This window comes from Watersipora subatra, chromosome 7 (assembly GCF_963576615.1).
Source record: "Watersipora subatra chromosome 7, tzWatSuba1.1, whole genome shotgun sequence".
Lineage (NCBI taxonomy): Eukaryota > Metazoa > Bryozoa > Gymnolaemata > Cheilostomatida > Watersiporidae > Watersipora > Watersipora subatra.
In genome coordinates, this window is record NC_088714.1 from 55,986,523 (window position 1) to 56,012,608 (window position 26,086).

General features: G+C 34.0%; 1 protein-coding gene across 4 annotated transcripts; it reads right to left on the bottom strand.

Moving 5' to 3' along the window:
* Positions 1 to 1,759: 1,759 nt before the first annotated feature.
* Positions 1,760 to 25,387, bottom strand: LOC137399988 (3-galactosyl-N-acetylglucosaminide 4-alpha-L-fucosyltransferase FUT3-like). Of its 4 annotated transcripts, none has more exons than XM_068086275.1 (4): positions 25,308 to 25,387; positions 20,447 to 20,964; positions 7,462 to 7,732; positions 1,760 to 2,351 (listed from the first exon to the last, which is right to left on the bottom strand). In XM_068086275.1, exons 1-4 carry the CDS (start codon positions 25,366 to 25,368, stop codon positions 1,867 to 1,869), a joined length of 1,335 nt encoding a protein of 444 aa, XP_067942376.1. In that variant the 5' UTR covers positions 25,369 to 25,387; the 3' UTR covers positions 1,760 to 1,866. The 4 variants fall into 4 exon arrangements, with proteins under 4 accessions (XP_067942376.1, XP_067942377.1, XP_067942378.1 ...); XM_068086276.1 differs by having other exon boundaries at positions 7,447 to 7,732; XM_068086277.1 differs by lacking the exon at positions 25,308 to 25,387 and adding an exon at positions 25,104 to 25,224.
* Between the last annotated feature and the right edge of the window lie 699 nt (positions 25,388 to 26,086).

The window sequence follows — 26,086 nt, forward strand, 5'->3', positions numbered from 1 at the left end:
GGATATGTGAACTTTATTGCGTGGTGATAGAGTGTGTCACTACAAATATTATGGGATTGAGATATCAGTGATGTATAAGATTGTGTTGATTGGGAGAGGAGATAGTTCATGTAAATAGGTAAAATAAGTTAAAAATAGCGAAACACGTAAAATGAAAACTATGAAGAAACCAAAAATAAAAACAGAAATTAAACAGTGTCTGGTATACTTTTTAAAATACATTTAAGAGCTTTTTTATTAGCACCGAGTCTACTAAAAACATTTGCTGCTTAATAAGAAAAGTTGAATATTTTACAGACAATAGATTCACCAAAATTTATCAATGCATGTATATATAACATATATGTGTGTTATATATAACATATTTATATGTATATATAACATATATACATAGATATAGTAGATATATATATATATATATATATATCTATTTATATATATAAACAATATTTTTAAACAGTTGATTTGTTGCACTGTCAAATTAGTATCATATAACATAATATGGAATATTATGTTATTCCATATTATGTTAACTTGTTTAAGTTTCCAAACTAAACAAGTTTTTTAAACCACTGATTTGTTGCACTATCAGTATAACATAATATGAAATATTATGTTATACTGATAGTGCAACAAATCAGTGGTTTAAAAAACTTGTTTGTTTCTTTATGTGCATAAAAATACTTCAACCTCAGAATTGCTCTACAAGGATTATGCTAGTTATGGTTTGAGCAAAGCAAGCTAATACATGTATGTTTGTAGGCTAGCATATGATAGCTATCATTGAGATATGCACACATTCTTAACAAGAAAAAGTACAAGCATTCTTCACATTTGGATGTTACCAGTTAAGTGTAAAAATTAAACATAGTTGTGTTAACAACAGCAGAAAAATGTTATAATGGAGCAACATTCAAAACAGCAGAGTTAATGACTTCAGATCAGAACTAAGAGATGTTTTTGATATAGACATAATTTTGCCGTGGTACAGTTGGTAAACATCCTTGAAGCAACTTCAAACATAAATCTTTGAAGTTACGCATTTTTTCATTGTTAGCAAGCACCGCTACTAACCTGATGAGCAGGATAAAGAGTTGTTTCCTTTTACTTTTTTCTATCTCCCTATTTTGCTCTCATTTGCAAACTATTTTTGTGAATGCGAGCAGGTTTATGTTGCTTCAACTAATTTAGCGTGTCGGCAGGATTCCATACTATAGTTTGAGTAACCAATCAGTTTTCCAAAATAATAGACCAACAAGCAGATGTGTTAAGGTCGAAGGTAAAACTAGCAGCTGTAAAAATGCAAAAACTAGAACTAACTACTACTCTGTGGAGCTATAACAAAATCTTTAACAAATTTGGGCTATACTTCCCAGCGTACTTAAACCATTTGGTTTTAAATATGTATGACTAGCACGGACATCTCTAAGCATCTTGATGATAAATTTACTATAATAAGAGCCATGTCTGTCTGTCCAAAACCACGATCAGAAGAGAAAAGATTGCACAACATCGAAATTAAACTTGGGTATATGAATCATGCACCAGCCATACTGCTAGCTGCACCACTGGACCACCTTGCAGCACCACTGGACCACCTTGCTGCACCACTGGACCACCTTGCAGCATCATAGAATAATTGTGCACATACATATTACACATGATGATTTCTCACAATGCATGTAACCGACAGCACTTATAAGTGGAAGTACTTGAAATAAAACTACCCGCTAACAGTAAATTTTTTCAATAGTTATGTAATGCTACACAATCTTTTTATTGCCTCATTTTTTCTAAATCAAAACAGTTAGAAAATACATAATTACAAAAAAAAACACTGAAACAAAAAATTATAAATAATTAACATCAACGAATTGGTTCCGGGCTGAGATTGCAACTTTTTTTTCTACTCCAATATGCTGTCTGATTGCTATAGTTGTTCTGTTTCTGAGGCTTCTCGTTTGCCTGCTTACACATGTAGCAGTGCAGAGAGGTTCCGTTAAAACGTTGAACAATCTCATGTGTCTCTCTCCACTTATGGAAACTGTTGAACAGTTCTCTGTCTCCATCAACTCGGTGCATAAATTCTGCCAGAGCACGAACGCTAGTAAAGTTCCTAGTGTGAAGAAAAGAGTTGGGTGGAGCAAACTTGGTGTATTCCTCAATTCGTGCTCCTAGGGCTACGGGAATATTATAACTGTCAGAGGTGAGGGTATTCCAAAACTTCTCTGTGATATACTCAGAGCATATGCTGTTTTCAAACGCTAAGTAGAATTTATACTTTTGTTTCACCTTCTGGTAGCAGGTGAGGTTTTTGACCGAACAACCATCGGAGATACCAGAGCATTTGCCTACAAGCAAAAATAAAACACTTTTAAATTACAGAAACATAGTATCGTTGAGATTTTGGACAGAGCTTGTTCAACGTATTCAACACGTTTGAAGATCTGATTCCACTAGATTTTATCAGAAAGTAGAGATATTTTTCTATTGTTTGAGAATTTTCTTGTTGCTTTACTTGATCTGACTGCCGGGATGTTTTAAAATTACAATCGACCAAAATTAATCAGATTTAAAACCTCAGAAAAAAGACGTGGCCAAAAAGGTGTTAATAGTGTCGCTTCATTTGCCCCTTTTGCTATCAACACTAGCTACTGGGTTAAAAAGCAGAGTTACGCGTCTCTATTGACATATATTTTATTCTATCTTTGCTCATGAAGGTTGAAATAAAATTTAAAAAACAGCCACAAATACATTGCTATAGACATCTCAAATAATTTAAAGATAAGTCAGATAAAAGTTTGCCCCATTTATGCTAAAGGTGTGCACTGCTAAAGTAGAGACTATATAAACAGGAAGAGCGATTGTTGACAATATTTTGGAGAAGTGTGGGCACGTCTTTTTTCGTTGTCATTTTAACAACGATCTAGCTTCATTGATTTTAATCTTGAACCATCTTGGCAGTCAGATCAACTAGAACAACAAACAAAATCTCAAAAGCTAGAAAAAAATCTAACCTTTCTGATAGAATTTATTAAAATTTAATAGGATCACACTGATTCAAATTTAGCCTGTTAATCTAAGTATATGCTTAATAATGAATGGTAGTAGTATAGTAAGCCATTTTTCGATAAGTTTACTAGGGAGTTTGTACATGCATTTTCGATAAGTTTACCAGGATGTTGTACAGGCATTTTCGATAAGTTCGCGTTGTATTTGTACAGGAATCCTCTTTAAGTTTAGTCGTATACCGGTACACAATCTTTATATCTCAATCTATATCAATAATTTGCATACTAATAAAATGTGTCAGGTAGATGATCGATTTTTCTCGTATTGAACACCTGTTCGAATGTGACTCCTCACTAAGCTCTTATCAATACTGTGAACGCATCTTTGATTTATGATCTTCTCTCTTAATTCCGAACCAGTGTTATTTTTTTCTGAGGAAGTATTAAAGATATTCCCTTCTCATCAATTTACCCGTACACATATTAAATGACATATATCTAAGCATATGAACTATTTGTTCAATTCTTACTCATTAACTGATCCACTAACTGCATTCGTAACTATCTGCGTTAATATTGCTTACTAAAGTGCTTGTGTTTAACTATAAAACACAAAAACAACATAAAAAAAATTTATTTAAGCATCAGTCATTATTGAAGATGTCCGCAATAGAATCATCTATACCATTACATACAGAAGATGAATCTGACAGTGCTACAATAAATATCAATCCTATAACTCCCAGACATCCACTAAGCGATCAAGCTAATGACCTTGATAGTCATGAAGTCATTCGATCTGTCAAAAATATGTCTATACGCATCTTTTGCGGTTTGTTTTTTATCGCTTTATTTCTCGTTGGTGAAGTTGTACTAATATCAATTCAGTCTGAGAAAGTCTATGAGAGGGCAGCGGACTCCTTCAATTCATCTACAATATTAGCATTGATTAAATCATTAGCATCATAACATATAGAAAGGTAAGGATTTAGCATTTGTTTGTATGAATGGATACATGAAAATAAAAAAATAGATGATATATCAAAGTACCAGATTATACAAACATCTTGTAAATTCTGTAATTTCAGATGGATCTAACATTGGAAAGATAACACGCTATTGTATGGGTACCAACACTGAACACCACTCCCTCTAAAGCCATGAAGAAAATGTTCAAGAAAAAACTCAAGAAGTCTAACCTATCCCTTCGAAAGAAATTACTGATTACTTTATCAATTGAGACAATAAAAGAAAACAAAAACAACCTAAGATTTAAGGATAAAAACAATCGTATGGAATATATTTATTTAAATTGTACAGCAATGAAAGCTTATTTTTGATAATCCAATGTATAAATTACAATTTTTTTTCTCTGAAGGTTACAATATAAATGAATGTACTAATACAACTCCTGACTTGTAAGGATAGGTTAGACTTCTTGAGTTTTTTCTTGAACATTTTCTTCATGGCTTTAGAGGGAGTGGTGTTCAGTGTTGGTACCCATACAATAGCGTGTTATCTTTCCAATGTTAGATTCATCTGAAATTACAGAATTTACAAGATGTTTGTATAATCTGGTACTTTGATATATCATCTATTTTTTTTATTTTCATGTATCCATTCATACAAACAAATGCTAAATCCTTACCTTTCTATATGTTATGATGCTAATGATTTAATCAATGCTAATATTGTAGATGTAGAAGGAGTCCGCTGCCCTCTCATAGACTTTCTCAGACTGAATTGATATTAGTACAACTTCACCAACGAGAAATAAAGCGATAAAAAACAAACCGCAAAAAATGCGTATAGACATATTTTTGACAGATCGAATGAATTCATGACTATCAAGGTCATTAGCTTGATCGCTTAGTGGATGTCTGGGAGTTATAGGATTGATATTTATTGTAGCACTGTCAGATTCATCTTCTGTATGTAATGGTATAGATGATTCTATTGTGGACATCTTCAATAATGACTGATGATTAAATAAATTTTTTTTATGCTGTTTTTGTGTTTTATAGGTAAACACAAGCACTTTAGTAAGCAATATTAACACAGATAGTTACGAATGCAGTTAGTGGATCAGTTAATGAGTAAGAATTGAACAAATAGTTCATATGCTTAGATATATGTCATTTAATATGTGTACGGGTAAATTGATGAGAAGGGAATATCTTTAATACTTCCTCAGAAGAAAAATAACACTGGTTCGGAATTAAGAGAGAAGATCATAAACCAAAGATGCATTCACAGTATTGATAGGAGCTTAGTGAGGAGTCACATTTGAACAGGCGTTCAATACGAGAAAAATCGATCATCTACCTGACACATCTTATTAGTATGCAAATTATTGATATAGATTGAGATATAAAGATTGTTTACCGGTATACGACTAAACTTAAAGAGGAATCCTGTACAAATACAACGCGAACTTATCGAAAATGCCTGTACAACATCCTGGTAAACTTATCGAAAATGCCTGTACAAACTCCCTAGTAAACTTATCGAAAAATGGCTTACTATACTACTAATGGTATGCTGTTTCAACAGATGTTGTGAATAATTAAAGTTTCTTTTTTCAGTTTACCTTGCTAGGAAAAAGGAACTTTTATAATTAATGATTCAAAAGGTTTTATGCTATGGCCAATCAACGACCTTAAACAGAGGTTGTGTTGACACTAACATATCTTTTTGTAACAGATCATTAAGAAATATCCGGTACAGATCTGAGGTTGAAAGGCGTTTTCACGGATTCTGGATAGATTATCAGAATAAGATCTGCTATTGTTGTCATCTGCTATGATATCAGTCACTATCACTCGTGATAGTTTGTGATAAAAATGTGGTGCATCACTTTGATCTTTAAGTTACTAGATGATGAGATCAATATATCCATTATCATATCATATCTATATATCATATATATCATATATATCATATATATTATCCGCATATCAATTATCATTTGTAATCACAACTGAGAGAATCGGTTTTCTGTTCTGAAATCAATATCGAAATATGATGCTTATCTATGATGATAAAAGACAAAAAGTCAAAGGTGTATCGGTCCCCATTACCAAGCCTTTATGAAAAAACTCTAAACTATTCACATGGCTCCCCTAAAATTACATATGTGGCTCCTGTACGAATGCTGAAGTATTCTTATGATGACTAGGTAAGAGATCAGCTAGTCGGTGTACCCTCAAGTCTTCCTTATAACCAAAACATTATTTTGTGTCTATTGCCCAATTTTTACCAAATTATTGTACTTTATATATGTATATGTGTACATTATGTCCCAAGTCTTTCGTTACAGAAAGCTTTCATAACAGCTCAAGCATATCGTACATTCTGCCATTATACCAGCTCGCCTTTGTACCTTTGTACCTATGTACCTTTGTACCTATGCAAAACTATTAATTATGGATCACAATTGACAGATCTACCCAAAACTTTGCCACAATAAATTTTGGGTATTTAGTTACCAGTTTGCCAAAAAAAAATGGCTCAGTTATTTTTATTTTTGCTCAAAATTCAGAATGTAACATCTTGGTTTTTGAAATTTTTTATTTTTAGTTTAGGATGGATGAAAATGCAATATGCAAACAGCAACCTTAAAAAACTTTTGCTAGGAAAACTTTTCAACATTAAGCGTTAACTATTTCTGGTAGCTACATGTATATTTTGTATTAGAAAATGGAAATTTGCACTTTCGTCAAACTGAGAGAACGATAGCTTTATTCTTTAGTAGCCAGTTTCACTTAACTAAAAAAAATTGAACATGGCTTTTGTTTGTCAGATGCATTTACTCTTGTGCAGAATATTGTACTGATTCCGCTGAACTTCAGATGAAAGCTCTATGACAAGTACTCTAGTACAGCAACAATGCCGAGCGTGTATCCGCAAAGATTTTCCAGCATATTTTAACTCCGTTAAAACGAGCAAAAGATTTTGCAGTGAGCAAGTTAATATAAATTCCTTACCAAGTATATCAACAGGGATGTTATACTTTTGAGTAAATTCACTGAGTAATTCATTGGCTAAAGAAACTAAACCAGTGCCAACTACATTACCTGCCACTGTTTATTTTAAATCTTGAGCAAATCTGTATAGCATAAGAAGTGAGATCTGATTTTCAAAAATCCTTTTCAGCTCTGCCTTGAGTTTTTGAATATTTGAATTATACATTAGCCGGACACACAGAAGTAAACAAACATCTTCATTTAAAAGTTAGAATGGTAAATGTTGTATACTTTGATTAAAAATAAGTTTTAGATGCAAAAACCTTTTTACTACCCGTGCAACACTGGAGATTCAGCTAGTAAATGTTTATTAAAGAGTTTGGCTCGCTTTAAATTTATAATACAAGGAAACGTGTCATTTCCGCCATTCTAATAACAATTGCAACCACATATTACTTTTTCGCAGTCACCAATATATTTCTTACCAAATATGTCAACAGTGATGTTGTACTTTTGAAGCTCTTGCACATAAGCATCTCTACCAGACGCTGCATTGCAGTGAGAAACAAACCACAGAGCCATCTTTGTTTTTCCTTTTGCATAATCAATAGTAGAGTTGGTGACATTGTCTGAGCGTTTCACAATAGGGATATAGGATATACTAAAGTCTGAGTTAAGTAGATAGTTGGAGGAAATGTTGAAGAGTCCATTTAGTGGTTGCAACTCTTCGTCAGCATGAGTGTAGACTGGAGATTCCTAGCAAAAAAGACAAAAATAACAACAGTAATAATAATATAAATAATAATACTGATCGTAAGAAAAGATTAAAAAAGACAAAAAGAATGGGTGCACAGTGTTTCAGAGGTCAATAATAAAAATGGAAAGGTGAATATGTGAGAAATATGCCCGTTAATTCTTAAGGAATTTTAGTAGAGCTGTCCTGAAGGTAAGGGACTTCAACTAAAACCGACTTGATGAGTGTAATGAAAAATTAAGAAGGTGCTGTGAGATAGTCACGTGCTAGTGATAGGAGGTTGTACTATAGAGTAGATAGAGAAAAATATATGGCGAATATGAGGAAAGTATACTAAAAGTTTGAAATGATATGATATGAGGCATATCAGTAAAACCAATGATTTAGTGATGCTTTGGAGAACCATACCGGTTTAGGTAAACCAATGCACAGTGGTGTATATACACTGTTTTGATGGAACTCGAGTGTAATCCTGCAGCATCAAAAAACCAAAGCAGGAGAATCCTGAACCTCTAGGAAACATAGTTTTGTATATTCAATATATTTTTGTGTCAATCAAACATTCTTATTGAATGAAATTTATCCTAATATCAAAAAGCACTGAAACTTATTCAAGGACTATATTGCTGGAAGAAAAGCCGAAAATGGGAACAACATGCCTACTAAGGAAGTCAGATTGCATTTTAGAACTGACTCATTCAACTACTACACAAATACATAAAAACCTCTTAAACCACTTTAATAAAACACGTCTCAGGATGCCTCAAAAGACATGAAGTATTGAGGCGAACAAAAGAGAAGGAAAAGAGAAAACAAAGATCTAAACATCATCTAATAACAGACAAAACCATAAGGAAAAAAGCAGACTAGGCTTATCAACCCACATATGCTATGGATTGATTGTTAAAAGGCATCTGTTTCAGTGCCACACACAGCTGAATAAGAAAGAGTTATAAGTCCATACAATAAACAGTTCTGAGATCAAGTGTGTGTTAGATTGCTGTGGTCTCCAACCTCTCGGCCGCGCACTGCTATCAGCATGTGAAACAATTAGTACTGGGCGCATATGAATTAATTAGTTATTTTTGTTTTATTGTTTTATTTATTATCCAAGTCTGAGACAATAATAAAAGAAAACATACTGCTTTATCTACAGACTGGAGAAGAGGAAAATATCAAGTATAAAAGCAAATTACAAAAGATAATTAATTGTGCAAGGAATTGTTAATTATTTTTGGGGTTATAATCCTTAATTGACTCATCAGATTTCACGGACAACAAGTGACAATGTCTACAACATGTTACCCGCCACCTTTTATTATTTGCATTCATATTTTCTTCTTCTGGTAACAGCTGTAGATAGATAAGTTATTATAGTCCCAGTGTAAGTCGAGCAGCCTTTTATTTTGAAATGACCTTATTCTCCTCACTTGCACGACAAAATTTAACCTGATCAGCAAAATGAGTAATAAACAGGCGTTTCATTTTGTTATTATTATTATTATTAAAATAAAAATTTTATTAATAATAAAAATCATATTTTTACCAGGAGGGCTTGAAGTAACAAGGCGTTACTAATTCAACCCCAGTCCACAGCAAAATTGTCAAGCATTGTCGAGTCCAAAATTAGGAAAAAATGTTGGGGACCGCTGCGTTAGATCATGGGTAAGTTTACCTTAATACTTGTATTATTATGTAATATGTAATGTTGTTTGATTGCCAACTGATTGTGTATGATTAGGTTGAATGTCAACTTTGAGCAGCATTGTGTATTCTGATCTTTGTTATATAAATCATTTCTTCTTGACTCTTTGTGCCTGGTAATACTAGTTGAAAAAGGTAGAACACAACAGAAAATATGCTTTAGAGTCTTTTACGGTGACGCGAGGTTCTCTCCCTTAGTTTGCATATCAATAAATTTTCTAAATGCACTACTAACTTATTCAGGTAAAAATTTTCACCAAAAAACTCTAAAAAAGTATCACATGTTATGTAAATATATTACATATTGTGAGAATATGTAGAGAATCAGATGGTATAAAGATGAACAGTAAATACCTAAATTACCCAACAGTCATTCAGAAAAGAGGAAGGTTGGCAGAGCAGGTTGTCATAAACCATGAAAAAGGAAGCGCACTAAAAGAGCCATCATACAAATACTTGAGGCTGGTTCACATAATATCACCGTTTGTGAGCGTTTTCCTTTCGACGTTCATCGCCGATTAAATGAACTGTGAACTGATGGCATTGACGAAGCAACGCGGACATGTCAAAAATGTTTGTAGCTGTCAAACTCTCTCGATATTTCGCCAAGCATCGACTACCGCCTATTAGATGTGAACCATTTTGGTGATAGTAATTCGTGATCGCAGATAGCGTAATTTATTCATATCCGTTTATGATAGTCGCTGCAGGACTAGTATTTAATTCCGGCACATGAAAACAAAAAGTTTTTTTTTGCGAAAATTTAAAGAGGGAAATGAGAACACTATGTCACAGAGTCTTTCCTGATGCAAATAGGATAGGTTTGTGATAGCGTGAACATCATTATCATCAACAATCACCAAAGTATTGTGGCATTGACGTTGACCTTTAGGGAGAGGAGAGCTGAAAAACAGGAAGATGTAGATCAATGAAATAAAAGCTTCAGATGGAGGATAAGAAGAGCGCAGAGGCATTTATGACAACTAAACTACCAGGTTCCAACAAGACTATTGCTATAAACTAATTTGCGCTTTGTGTGAGGTCATATTCTGCTAGAAACATCCACTAGACTTAAAATGTAATGAGTGGAATAGATGGATTGATTATTAAGCTGATAAGAATGTTTGATAAATTACTTTCTGAAGATGATCGAAATGGGATATATTATATAAAACAGTCTACTAGGGGGTACGATAGGTGAAAAGGAGAAAAGGAGATTTTTCTGAAAGTATCACATCAAAGAATAACAAAGAAGCTGACAAAACTATTTATCAAGCTAAAAGTAATAAAAACCAGACAGATAGAAGTTTACGTCAACATGGGAAAATACAACCAAAATAAATTGAGAAGTTTTACATAGGATAGACAAAAAAGCTAATTTATAGTCAGCTGACAAGAGACTAGAAATATAGAAGCTACCTAAGCAAGGCTTATGCTAAATCATTTGAAGGTGCCAACATAGGCATTAATAAATTTTATACAAGAAAAAGCTATCAAAAATAAATCCTATAATAAAATAAATAGCTGTGACATTGGCCATAACAAAATACATCAGTTATACTAAAAACAATGCAGCAGTTAGTAGCAGTCTTTAGTACACTGGCTAACTCCAGATATAACACAGCAATATATTGTGTGCAAATTAATAAATGATGAATACAGCATAGAGATAAACAAGAGTTCATGGAAACAGAAACACAACACAGCAGTTAAAAATTATAACATGGAGGTTGTTATGTTTCTCAATAACTTGAAGTTTATAATGCGGTTATTTCAAAGGTTTGAAATACCGAGTCATTCTAGTGTTTGAATAGCTGCACATGTAGTAGTTTATTTGTAACTTTAAATTAGACTGATGAGTACAGAATGTGATTTCATTTATATAGCAATTTGTTGGCTTTATAACTAGAAAAAGCATAAGTATCAAAAAGCTTTAGTGAGTGATAAAAATATAGCCTTTAGCTTTTCAATAATGGGCTTGTCCATAAATAATAATTTGACATTTAGAGTTGTTTGATGCCAACTACACATGCACGTTTGCTCCCATTATAAAATTCTTTGAACTAGTTGATGCAATACTTTTTTGGCTTTCAGATAATATAAAATTTACTGCTTTTAAAGTAGTAGTTCTGGAGCTATGAAGTGCAAATCGCGTGAATGATGGGACATTTGTGATGTCTCATCATTTACGCGTGTTGCACTTCATAGCTCCGGAACTACTATTTTGAACGCAGTAAATTTTATATTATCTGAAAGCCAAGAAAATACCGCATCAATTAATTCAAATAATTTTATAATGGGAGTAAATGTGCATGTGTAGTTGGCATCAAATAAATCTAAATGTCAAATTATTATTTATGGACACCCCCTAATAGAATAATTGATTTCTTTGCTTTCAAGAATTTCAACAGAGGTACTGCCATGACAAGAATCATATCAAATAAAGTCAGTCATATCAGATAGGAGAGCACAAGTGTGATGATAGACAAAATAATGAACTATATTTTGCCTAACATTATGGCTGACCCGATGGTATCAAAGTACGTGAAATACTAAAATCTATAAATAGATACGACAAAGACCTGGATCAACAATCTTAGGGTAGTCATTGTGGTTATTAGAGTCTTGGAGACAGTAACACATAGACTTCAGCCGTATACAGTAGAATTGAGTGAGAACATAGGCATCTAGTCTAAGTAAAAGGCTGGCTTCCTTGATACGGTAAACATTATTAGAAAAGCTTGATTGCTGTGATTCTATGTGAAATAACTGTGGCAACTAATACCAACGCAATTAACTTCTAGAAAGAATTTGAGAGACAAACCAAAGAATGTGCTTTTATGGAGGATAACAAAGACACTAAGTGACAAAAGAGGATAAGCTTTAAAAGGTGCTTGATAAAATTACATTGCCTTTCAAGACACTAACAAGTAGTGAATAGGAGAAAAGGAAACTAATTGTTTTAGCAAGAAGCTCGGTCAGTATCTAGGTGTAAGCATTGTTAAGTGGAAAATTCCTGCTTAGGAATCATACACTCGTTGCCTGTTTCCTCACGTTGGATAACTATTTACTCAAAGTCGTTATCTGGTATTATCAAGTATTTAGAGAACAATCAGTATCAAGAGAAAACAAAGAGAGAATATAAAGGAACTAAATATCTATTTTCCAACGCAAGATAAAATTACGAAAAACAACTGGAAAACACAGTAGAATAGCCTGGCACGGATTAACTTGGCAAGTGATTTTAAATCTAGTTCACCACGCTTGAGCGTAGGATACATCATAAGTAGAAACAGAGAACAAGTCAATCAAAGCTCCGAGTAAACCTCTAAGGCAAAAAGTCAATTACAAAAACTCTGCCCAATTTATCAACAAAACAACAATTTTTGAAAAGGTTTGATGCTTCATAAATGTTTGTCATGTAACTCTTGTCTATTCTGCTACGTAAATAGCAAAAATATATGATTAACAAAAACTCACAAGATGGATAAATTTTTTATTTCGAAACCATTTGCCAGAAATAAAATAGAGCTGAATAGGTATGTCTAGACTGAGATCCTTACGGCAGATATACAACTGAGGTTTGTGTTACAGAAATGCCCGACAGGTAAGAGGAATACATTTTTACAGACATGATGGCTAGCACATTCCAAAGCTTGACACATCGAATAGATAAAGGAATGACGCAGGAGCTTGACAATAGTGGTGGGTAAGATTACGAGTGAAGCCTGAATTGTGTATCTGAAACCAGGCCTGTATTCCCTAGTTACAAGTTGGAGCGGCAAGTGTTTGGCGACTAGTTATGAACATCCGGGAGTTTAGAGGGCGGTGTAAGCCCCCAACGGGGTGCGGGGCAGCGTCCCGAAGCTTTGGACCTTTTAAACATCAACAAACCTCAAAGTATGCATAAATGCAATCAATTGTAAGCATCAAAATCTACATAAATATATTGTTTATGGTTCATGGTAGGCAAAACCTTTTCTTTATTAAACGAAGGATGTGAAACTCATGACACTACAGATTTCTGTAAGGGACATTGACAGAACAAGAGCTGTTACATCTTTATTGCAATAGCTCGTGTTCTGTCAATGCGTACATAGCAGAGATTTTTCCCAACTGATTCTGTATCTATTTCAACATATTTATATATGTGTAATATTAGAAGATTATTTAGACGAGCCTGCCCCATAGCGCTCCTTATCGATGTTTTGATTCTCCGTTGATTAAGTTTTATATGATAAGGAAATTTCAAGTTCGGGGTCTTCTTCACACCTCCACTATAAGCAATAAAGTTCAGTTTCCAAGTCATAACAAAGTCTCACACGATCACTCAATTGGCGAGACCACCACAGAGACAATATAGAATGTTGGCTGCTAGCAAATTAGTTGCTGGAAATTCCAAGTGAATGAGCTTAGACTGCAATTCTAAGTACTTGGCCACCAAAAATCACTAAAAAGTTGGGACTGCTCAGCCGCCCCACGGAATACGGGCCTGTCTGAAACACAAATCTGACAATTAATATATAGGACGCAAGTGTTACTGAATATTGAAGGAAAACCTATTAATAGCCAAAAAATGAGATAGATTTAAATATGTACAATGCAATTGACAGCCTGAACATGAGATGATTCATTTAGAAGATTATGTGACAGATGACATAGGACAATGTCTAACATCTGTATAAGATATGACACAAACATACAGCTTGACCTACCAGAATATTTAAAGACTTCTTAGAACCGCTTTAAACGACTGAAAACAAACTAAAAGGAAAGATGCAAAAAAGAGCATAACAGATGAGAAGAAAGAGAGTTTTAAAGAGAACATCTTTATCAAGTACAAAGCAGTCAGAGCCTCAGGCATATACCAGGATTAAGTATTTAACTCAAAACTAAAACATTAAAAGACAAGCAGCAACAGTAAATAGAGTTTGCAAAAAGAAAACTTCATTTAGAACTGAAGATGAGGAAGGAAGACAACTTCAGCGGGAAGGAAGACAACTTCAGGAGGAATGAAGACAACTTCAGGAGGAAGGAAGACAACTTCAGCGGGAAGGAAGACAACTTTAGTTATATAAATGTACAAAAAAATGCTGGATGTATTTAAAAAAACTAGTTCATGGTAACAATTTTTAAACATGGGAATTTTCATGGATTAAATCTGGTATAAATACTGCTGTAATTTTAGAAAGTGACCAAGGTAAGATATTGCAAAGTGTGAGAATAAAGTTAGTGACACAAATGACAAGGACTAAACATATTAATGTAAAACAAGCAAAACACTGAATAATTCAGCTGTACCTAGAAAATAAAGAATTGAAAACAAAGTCTAAGGAAAAAAGAATGAAATACAAAAATTTTCCAAGAGATCTGCAAAACTTTCCTTGCCCTTGCAGCAAAAGGCCTGTGAAACTGGACAACGCAAAAATAAAAAATACTTTTTTAAAACCATTTGGGTTGCATTTTTCTGAACAGCAAAAAATAAAAAGTAATTATCATACCACAGAAATTCATTGCTTCGATTTAAGGTTTAAGCATATTGTTTGATGGCAATTGTAAAACATAAACATACCTGTAAAGCTTTTTGATTGTAACTAAAGCGAAAAATAATAACAAAACACAACCCCACATTTTTGGAAAAAAGTGAAAAGGATACAAAAAAGCGAAACCCAAAAATAGTGAAAGTTTCAAGGTTTAATTTGGCAAGTAAATATATCATGCAAAAAGGTCCAATATAAAATCACAAAACATAAATAAATCATATTAGTTTAAACCAACATAGCCTAGGTCAGACAAGTTCTGTAGCTTGCACCATACTTTGGCTTACGCTGTCCATCTATATTGATAAGGCTTTTAAGGTATTGAGTTGCTGTACCTTGCAGAGCAAGGTACAGCAACTCAATACCTAAACAGCTTTAGAGTTGCTGTACCTTGCTCTGCAAGGTACAGCAACTCTAAAGCAAGTTTTTTGCTGTAGAAGCTCTAAATTACTCTAAAGCAAATGCTCTAAAGAAAAAATTGCTCTAAAGCAATTTTTTCTACTGTACCTTGCTCTGCAAAGTGCAGCAGTAAAAATTGAACAAAATACAGTGTATTCTTATAAAAACATTAATAATAGTTTTGCATGCGATGAAACACCGGAATAGATTCAATCTTTATGTCAAGGCAGGACTGAATAATAAACAGACAAAATCACATGTCAGTAAATTAATTGAATTTTGAGTAAAAATGCAACCTATTATAAACAAATCAGTGTAGGAAATAAAATCCTCATCCTACCCTTGATGACACTATCAAGTTATTATATCATTTCAACATATAAACTGATGAATATTATCTGTTATATTCTGCACTTATTATTGAGGATAAATGAATAACCACAATTAATGCTGTCTGCTCTATGAGTGAAAACCTCAACAACAAAGTAACAGAAAATATCATAAAATTTCAGAAACTCAAAATTTTATAGAAGTAGTAATTAATGCTCAAAATAGATTGAAAACCGTTAAGAAGACAAGTAACATTTGTTCCTATATTGGTTGCTATGATTGAAGTAGTAACCAAAGTATTTTCAAGTCATCAAACAGATATCTCAAAGGCCTTGAGCTTGCTCAACATAAAAACATCACCACTGCTTAGAACATGATGAATATCTGCAAGGTACAACAACTCTAAAACAATTAGTGCCATTAACCAACCAACTTTTTGACGAGCCCAAACGCCATTAACAATGACTCGAAAATGAATCTCTAACGAATAGATGCTATATATTGGGTGGAGCAGAAATATGATGGGTAGGTAATATTTCATAGAAAGCTCATAGCTATACCTATAGCAATAGATACCTGAGCTTTTTTTCAATAACTTTCAACTGCGCCATTGTGCTCTACTACGTAGATGAGGTTAATATTTCATGTATTGAAACTAGTCTGTTCATCTTCCCTATTCCTCATATTACACGTCTAGACTGATAATTAGCTATTGTAAAATTATTGCTAAGATGAGGCTATATCTATTTAATGTACCCAAAAATATGTAGTTTCTAACAGGTAAAAATGCAAAGAACTTGTAACTTTTATAGCTGTTTTTTCTTATTTGTTGTTCCTGCTAGTTACAAGCATCCTGAACAATAAAAGGTTCCTGTTGAACACTTTGAAGCCTGGGGCTGAGATATATTATATATTGCACTGTATATTACTTTATACAGTGCAATATATAGTATAAATGATGACATGATACACTAATTTATAATATCTGTAATTATTATATTATTATCATTAGAAACACCAGTTTCATGAAAAAGAATAAAAAAGAGTACTCGATACAAGAAATGTAGAGGGGGTCATACTATGATATAACATATAAAAAACACTAACTGGTAACCTTTATTCAAATGATTCACATGATAACTTTGAGTGAGAGTAAATTTATATCTGCTCTCACCCAAGTTACCTTCTTGAAACAACTTTGTAGTGATTGAATAACAGTTATGTGTTTTTTATATTTTATATTAGAGTAATTATTATATTCTACATAATAAATATATACTGTATATATAATTATATTAGTCACTCTTAAATTTGCTAAAATCTAATGAACCAACTTAGCCTGTCTTGACAAACTGTTGTTTTTGCGAAGTTGTCTCCCGGCAAGCGCGGCGAGCAAAACTCGTTTCGCACAACGGGGGACGACACCGCAAAAACCACAGTTTGTCAAGACAGGCTAGAACCAACTGCAAACATATTCCCTTAGCTTGCAATTTTACTCTTCAAGAAAGCTTTGTAATTTTACTAAACAACTTTGTGGGCTCCACCCTCTTCTTTCAGATGACTAAAGAAAAACAATAGTCACTGGCTGCTCAGACTATTTACCAAGAACATGAATAAAGTATAAACATTGGTAGTACGTTAACATGTCAAGAACAATTTGTTATCATCAAAAGTGGTCGCTATGAAGATGGTTTTTTTTATTTGCCATATTACTTTATATAAGGATTTAGCCATGTAACGTCTCCATCTCTGACAGGGAAACTAATCACTCTACTAACTAACCTGCTCAGCAATTAGGGTACTAGGGAAGGGTATAACAGTATGTTCTCAAGTACCTTATACATATGGGTAAGTGTAGGGAGAGTACAGGTAAAGGATACATATAGGGGTATGCGTAGGAGGACGTGCGTACACATGGTAAGACAAAAAAGAGGCAAATGTAAGGGGTTAAAGAAGAGGCAAATGTAAGGGGTTAAAGAAGAGGCAAATGTAAGGGGTTAAAAAAGAGGCAAATGTAAGGGGTTAAATAAGCGGTATAAGTAGAATGGGCTCATAGAAAGTATGAATGGGTGTAAATGTAGAAGTGTATGCGTAGGGAGTATATGCGTGGGGGTATGCGCAGGGTGTATGAATGGGATGAATATAAAGAAGTATGTGTAGGGGGTATACAGATAGGTAGTATTAGTGGGGGTACACATGGAGGGTCAACATTTGAGGTACATATGGAACTGAACATCGGGGCACACATAGGAGGTATGTGTGCGGAGAATAGTAAAGGGGCACGTGTAGGGCTATGTGTAGAGAAAACAAGTAGAGGGAAACACATAGGGAGTACATGTAAGGGTCCATGTGAGATGATATGCTCTCCTTACAGGAATTAAGGCATTTGTACCTTGATCAGAAACAGGAGAGACCAGAATTACTAAGTAAGGTCACTTGATCAGTAAATGCTTGCTGATGTATTATTAAAAACCATAATTCAAGATCCTTACAAATAATTTAGTTAGTTAGACACTATATGTATAACTTAGTGCTTAGATTATAACAATCAAGTTTGGTATACATTAAAATGTTTCCTTGGGTTCATTTATGAGTCTTTAACCGGTTAATTACGTACATCATTGTTTGTCCATCATCACTTACATATCAATAAAAGAAGAATAATTCTAAGTATGAAAATGAGCAAAGAGATGCTTTCCCGCATCCCATTCATTGATATATTTCAATATTTTTTCATGAGTATGCATGAGCATACAGAGAATCACAGTATTTTACGGGAGACTTTACTGCCATATAGACTAGCACAGGCTTTGCTAGACAGACTGTTGATGGTTGTAAAAGCTTTTCATGATCTGTTTTATGATTTTCATGATTTCGTGATTCTATGTTTTATGATCTTCTTTTCACGATTTGCCATACACACTCGCAATTTCGATGGCAAACATAATTCATTGCTTTTTGAAGTTGCGGAGTCTAGACTTAAACAGTTGGTTACAGTTCTCATTGACACAAATATGTTTTGTATCGACAGTTTTATTCCTTTCAGTAACTTGAAACAAAGGTCAATGACATGTGAGTAAAGCAAAAGCCTTTTAAACAAGCTAGCCCTAAAGTCGATAACATCTGTGGCAGGCGACACACACACGGGAGCCCTACATGCGCTCCGGTTTAGAAAAAGCTGTGTATAGTCGCAAGGTCAGACTTCCACTACCCTTTCAAATAGTATTTGAGTTCTTTTAAGTTCGCGATAGTCTAGTGAAGCGTGAACCAAGTGTCGCCAACGCTAATTCATGTTTTTGTTCTGAGCAAGTGAAGATTCAAATTGATTTCAAATTACATTCAATTAATTCAAAGCGATTAGAGATTGCATCTTTATTGAATACTACGAAAAGAAACCTGGCAGTGAACCATGTTTTCCTCTTACTAGCCATGCCATTTCTGCTGCATTAAGTAAAGTTTAAACAGCGCTGCCAAGGCGCTAATAGCAAACTTTAGATCAACTGTAGTAATGCTGTTATTAACAAGACCCTAACATCTGAGAAAAGGTTTAGGAATTGTTTTATTATAAATTGTTGCAATCCAATGCCAAAGGTTGACCTGTTTGATAAAAATTTTGGAATAATTGCAGATCTGTTAAACAAAGTTTTATTTAAAAAGTTTGGTCAAACTTTGACAGTTGATTAAATCTACGAACTAACATAGGCAGCGATTTTCATCTAAAACATGTTCCCTAGTTTGTAACCGATAGCCTGAAGGAGTAATCTTTTTGTTTGTTTGTTTTATTTACATTAAATCGTAACATATTAAGATTATAGAAAAGTTAAGGTGCAGTGAGGGCCCATATTCGCAGTAGCACAGCTAGTCAAGGCACAGAGCCAACTTAACAGATGAGATTGTCAATGAAGAAAACATATTGTTCTCAACTAGCTTGTTGAGACTGGATGTTTTCAATTGTAGCCAAACATGTTGGAACATTTATGCAAGTTACAAAGGGAGTAATGCTTGGAATGACTTGAATTCCGGTGATTATGTGCCAATTATGTGTTGCATCACTTGGCCTTAGCACATAAATTTTTTCCCATAAACAAGACTCACTAACCCCTTCAAAGCTATATTGGCCTACTGAACTAGAGCAGAGATGATAGTCACTGAGGAATGTGATTTTTTTGCTGCTTTGGATTGATAGTATTCTTCAAAACCTAATAACTATTTTAAAATCCAAACATGATATTTAAAGTCTAAAACTATTTACCTCTTTAAAATATTTACCTCTTAGACCAGTAGCTCTTAACATTGTTGGATGTACTAAACCCCACTAGTTTTGGATGTGCATTCATCAAAATCTTTATTGAAAAATAAAACATGATTTTTTACATTCAAGATAGGTTTACGTTTTACTGGTGTACAGAAGAAGCTGTAACATCACTGAGTGCAAAAAACAAACCTTATATAATGCATGGACTCACAACAAATTACATATTTTTTCATAAAGACTTCACTTTGAAATTTTGATGACTTCTGCGGTTGCCTATGAGAGACTTCCACCGAATCCCGGAGGCTGACTCACCAAACCCCTACAGTTCAATTGAGGCCAGGAGAAGAACGACTGCCTTAGGCTAACGCTGATAAGCAACAGCTACACTTTCGCAGGACTAAAATATACTATCCTGTAGGTTTAACACTCGAAAGCCTGTTTTAGGTAATGCCTATGGCAGAAGTCAAAACGAAGTTGCTCTACCTTACCTGATTGATGTCCATCCAAAGTTGGTCTGGTTTATGATAGGGCGGTAGATCAGAAGTGTCTATGGGTTGAACATAGGGTCTATATGGTTCAGCAGTTAAGTTGGGCTTCAGCTCTCTTATTCTAAAGATAACTAGGTCGGCAGAGTCTAATTCACTTCTATTTCCTGTTATCTCACAGTTACTGTAGGCACATTTGCGAAATGACCATGACCTGATGCCCCATAATGGCTTGCGAGAATGTAGTACTGTCCACGCTAGTATCAATCGTTTTGATTGAGTGCTTTCAGGCGCCTCAGTGCTTCCTTTTAATGACTTTTCAAAATTATAACTAGTGTTGACATAATATGCGCCATTTTTGGGAAAAACAACGGTTTTTGGAGTTGCCTCATGTTGTGAGTCTTGTCTTTCGGTCATGTAAATTCTAGTGTACAAAGTGGTTAAGAGGTGTTGAGATATAAAAAGTAGAATAATGATTAAAATTATTTTCTTCTTACTTCTCAGACCCATTCTTTTACTCCCTGCAAGACAAGTATAGAGCTGAGTAACATGAACTAGAATACCAATCAATATACCTATAGTTCTATGGAATGCAAGCTTGTAAATAGAAATTTTGGCAGAGCAGAATGCGCTATGCAGAATTCTACCAGCTTATGAAGGCTGTTAGACGCATTGATTTCTATAGAAACAGGTTATTCTCTTAGCTGCAACTCGTTTGGTCTATAACTCTTTGATAGTCAACACTGCATTATATTGATAAAGAGTATTCAAGCCTTATTAGTAGTGTATTAGTTTGATAGCTGTAAAAGGCTTTTAGCCCCCACACCGATTTAGATGCTTTTTTGTGTACATTCAGTATGAAAAACAAGCATACTTATAAAAACAATAGCTTTATTGTGCCTATCAGTAAGGCACTCAGGTTACTAGCTTGATAAAAAGCAGCCAATGTTGTTGTTTAGTAACAGCATTGAAAAAAGTTCAAGATAAACACAGAAACTAGAGAACCTTTGTTTGGAAGTAAACATAAACATGATGCTAGTACGCTTTAAAAACCATTTGCACCCAATTATTATTTCTTTTCTCTAAGACGAGTTATCTATAAGAGTGATTGCAAGCTTGCGGTTAACAAGATAAGATCAAAAGTTAAGGAATGTGCGAGGCTGCGGCCAAACCATTCTCACATTCATGCATTGTATAAAGCTGACAATGATCTAGAACAAAGAACATTTAGTGAAAGGGTTTTCTAAATAGAAATATCAACACAGATGTCTACAGCCAAGCTACAAAAATTCCTTAAAAATTAAAAAAAATAAATTTAAATAAATTATGCAATGCTGGAGGTTGTCTACACTTGTGAGCATTTAATAACTGTACAACTAAAACGAGCAGTCCAAAGGCCTTTTCTGATTACCTATGAGTAACTTAAAGGGGTCAAAACGTCACAAAGTATCTATCTTGAACTACGCAAAACCTTACATATTCATTTATTGCTACACGTATCTGTGTAAGTGATCCTTCAAAGATCAAGTATAATGTCTGCTAAGCTTACAGTAAGCAAAGACTGTGTGTCTTAAAAGCGTTGTTGCGCAAATGATATTGGCTGAATTTGTTTGTGTACAATTGCAAGGAAGCCTTAACAACTGGAGGCATTCCTATATGCAGAGAGATATTTAGGGTTGAATGTCTTTCCTGTCACCATTAGTACCATCCTGCACCAAAATTAACTCCTTGAAGCCCGAGCCCAAAATAATTCGAGTAATTGTTTTCCCACCGGATTCTACGTCTGCGTAAATTTGGCGGCGTACTTTCACTTTGTTTTTCTGCACCTATCATTTATGTGAGTTTACAAAACTTTGGTCACTTTGTTTATAATGTATTTTCAATATAATTTTAAAGTTTTAAGTCCATTAGAACATTTGTTTTTAATGTATTGCTAAAATACTAAAGGCACTTCTAGCCGACCGAGAAATGAAAAATGACTGCTGACCGCACACTAGTTTCAAATGAGAGACTGATTGACATTCTTGATAATACACAAATTCTTAAAATATACAAAGCTACAAAGCTTCCTTTCAGCAACAAAAGCTTTACACTAAAAATAATTGATTTTATCTTCATAACAAAAACGTACACAATCTATTGGACTCGATGTACTGCAATCATTATGTTTCTTCAATCACCTCTAAAACAATACTTCTTTAAAAGAGTATGCAAAAACTATTTACTCCAGTTGATTTCTGTTTTTATTGAGTTTTGCAAGCTTGGAGCTTTAAAATGATATTCAGTTCAAAAGGAATTGTGTTATGCTACATGTAGGTTTGTTGAAAGTTGTTATATTCAGTTCAAAAGGAATTGTGTTAGTCTACATGTAGGTTTGTTGAGAGTTGAAAGTTGTTAATATGGTCTAGGACAGCTATGGCCAAATGGCGGATCTAGATCTAGATCCGGATCTGGATCTTTTTAGTTTTTTTGTGGATCTTTCAAGTTGGCTGTTATAAAAGATTTTTGAAATATTTTTTAAAATTTTTGTTTTAAATTTTTTTTAGGAAACTTTCTTAGAATGTTTTTGTAAATTCATTGTATTCAGCAATGAATTTTGTGAAAAATATCATGAAACATGACTCATAAATACCCATCTTCATGAACATAAAGAGTCGCTGCAAATAGCAGTAAACCGCATTTTGATATTGTATTGTGAATTCAAAGCCCTCTCATCATTTTCTCACTGATATCAGACATATTTATTACATTACATTCATTCACCGATTTTTAGTAAAATTAAATATATAAAAAGTTTTTTTAAATCGTATTTTACGCCTTGTTTTAAGATGTACACAAATAATTGCATGTTTATGTATAGTCAAAAAGAAAAATGCACATCTACAGTTTGTTGTGGATCTTTAATATGTGTTGTGGATCTTTAATGTGTCAGATTTGGCTGTCACGGATCATGGCCAAAATCATTTGGCCATCCCTGGTTTAGGATGAGGGAACCTACTTGTGTGTACAAGACAAGGCTTTAAGGTGTTAAAACAAGAACTACTTTCTTTCTCCTAAAGTTGTAAGTCACTTATGATTGTAACTCACGCACCTCAAGTTTACCCAATCGTGTAAACCCTACGAGAAGTTTATCCAATCGTGTAACCCCTATGAGAAGTTTACCCAATCGTGTAACCCCTATGAGACGTTTACCCAATCGTGTAACCCCTATGAGAAGTTTACCCAATCATATAACCCCTACGAGAGGTTTACCCAATCGTGTAACCTCTATAAGAAGCACATTCGAAGGCACCCTTAAAACTGCCTAAAAGTGCACCTGACCTTACAGTGTAGGCTGGTACTAGCCAATAACTAACTACAGACAGTTAAGTCTATCTCAGACATTTGCTGTTGTAATCATTAATAATACAAATAGCAAATATATAAACACATTTAAAAGGAAATAATACAAAAAATATAAACATTTCCAAACTTTGGCTGCCTGGAATTCATTCTTGATGGCATATTTTGCTGAAATCTTTATACCAAGAAACTGGTTGAATGCATGTTTACAACTAAAACAATGAATTCAAAATATATACCGCTAAAATGTATCATGTGCTATAAACCTATTGACTTGCCCTACTTTAAAATTTGTAACTATTTTACTATGAAGTTTTCTTGATTTTTTCAAGGTGGCCAAAGTTTTTGTGCCAAAACCTAGTCCACACCGACGAGAGGCATTTATGAATTGTTAACCACTTTGTAACTGAAGGAAGCTGTTATGCAGAGCTTTGAGCTAAGTTCGCATTGACTGATTTGCTTGAGGCAGTCTTGTCTGACTAGTTATGAAAAGCAAATGACTCACCCCACAAACCCCTCTTCTTATTAATGTATTAAAATCTATTAGTAGTTGCTTGTCAATACACTCCAACTGCATTACTCAGAGTTTAATCACAGCGAATGCATAATATTGGTAGACTTTTACGACAAGAATAAAACATAATTGTGATGCACTCAGAATTTAAGCAGATTCGATGTGACCCATTTTCTGGGACTCCTTTCTGTCTTTTTTCGGAAATAGTCTATTTTTCTGGCATCCATCTCGCTTTCTTTGTCAGGACCTTGTCCTTTTTTGAGCAAATTAATGTGTGTCATGCCACATCTCTACCTTTTCCTCTCTGAATATGCGATTGTTTCTCGAAGGTAGCACACTCCTGTGCACCGAGCTCTTGCACCTACTTCCTACTACAGTACTAGACTGACCTTTCTTTTCAGTTGACACGCTTCTAGAACATTACTAGTATAGGCCTATGTAGAGCTAACTTTACTGCAGAGCCAGCAAAAACTTCATAAGGAATCAATATTTTTCTGGGTGAAGATCTAAGAAATTGAGAACTTTAGGCTGGTCTGATATGTAGAAATTCTGCAGTCACTTAAACAAGAGCAAACACTGTTGTGTCAGCAATCTAGGTACCCAGCTCAGGATCATTCTCCTTTCTGCTCTGAACTAAAATCCAATAAGTCTGAATTCTAGGGTCCTTTTGATTCTTCAGGGAATTTACACTGATTGTGACTACCTCTATCTCTGTGCATCAAGCTCTAAATAACTCTAATAGTCCTCTTTAAACAAACTAACTTGAACCGCAAAAAAATTCTACAACCCTGATATTTTACATACCTTTAGTGACTAACAGCTAGTGAAGCAGAGAGCCTTGCCTCCTCTGTTTATTCCAGAAACAATTGTACACATTCGATCTTACTCGAAACTTTCGACTCTCAACTATATTCATTTGTTACGATGGCATAGTTCGCAGTAAATTTATGACAATCAAATCAATACAAAGTACAAGATCATCAACAATAATGAATAGCTCATACCTACCTATACATTTTAACCTGATTGTTCTACAGCGAGACCAAAAGCCAATGAAAATCGACTGCATGAGCACCTTTAGAAGTAAGCCACACACTCAGCGAATGAAACACGCGACTAACTAAAACCAATGAAGCAAACGATTTACTATAGAGACGCAAAGTTAATATAGAGGTAATATTTTAAACCATTGACTAATCCCTGTCAGAAAAAAGTCATTATTAATATGAATGTTTTTATCAAGCGCACGGTTCCAACTAGGTCGAGCCTAAATATAAATCATGCCAAACTTCCAGTGATAGAGCAAAATCTTTTTGGATTGATTCAAAACAGTTTCACAAGTACTATAAATCATTGATTTTTCTGACTTTTTTACCACTAAAAGCCCTGTCACCACTTACTGCATTGTAGCTGATAGCTCTCACAATCTGATAGATTCAACCATTGTTTATTTTCATTTTATTGCTTGTGTTATTATTATTACCTTTATTACTATTGCTATTATTATCATGAGTATTATTATTACTATTGTTATTACTGTTATCATTACTGTTATTATTATTGTTATTATTAATTATGATAATTGTTTCTAATAAAAGGCAGCAAATGTAGAAAAGAAGCTACGGCGCACCTGGTTGTCAGGGATTAATACTTGTAGCAATAAACTGAATTAATCAGCGCTAAGCTTTTAACTACTTTGTTAAGATATACATCTTACATCTGAATAAGCAAACTTGTGTGCTAACATCCGAATTCATAATGATTACGCTGTTTTTGAACCTTTGAAA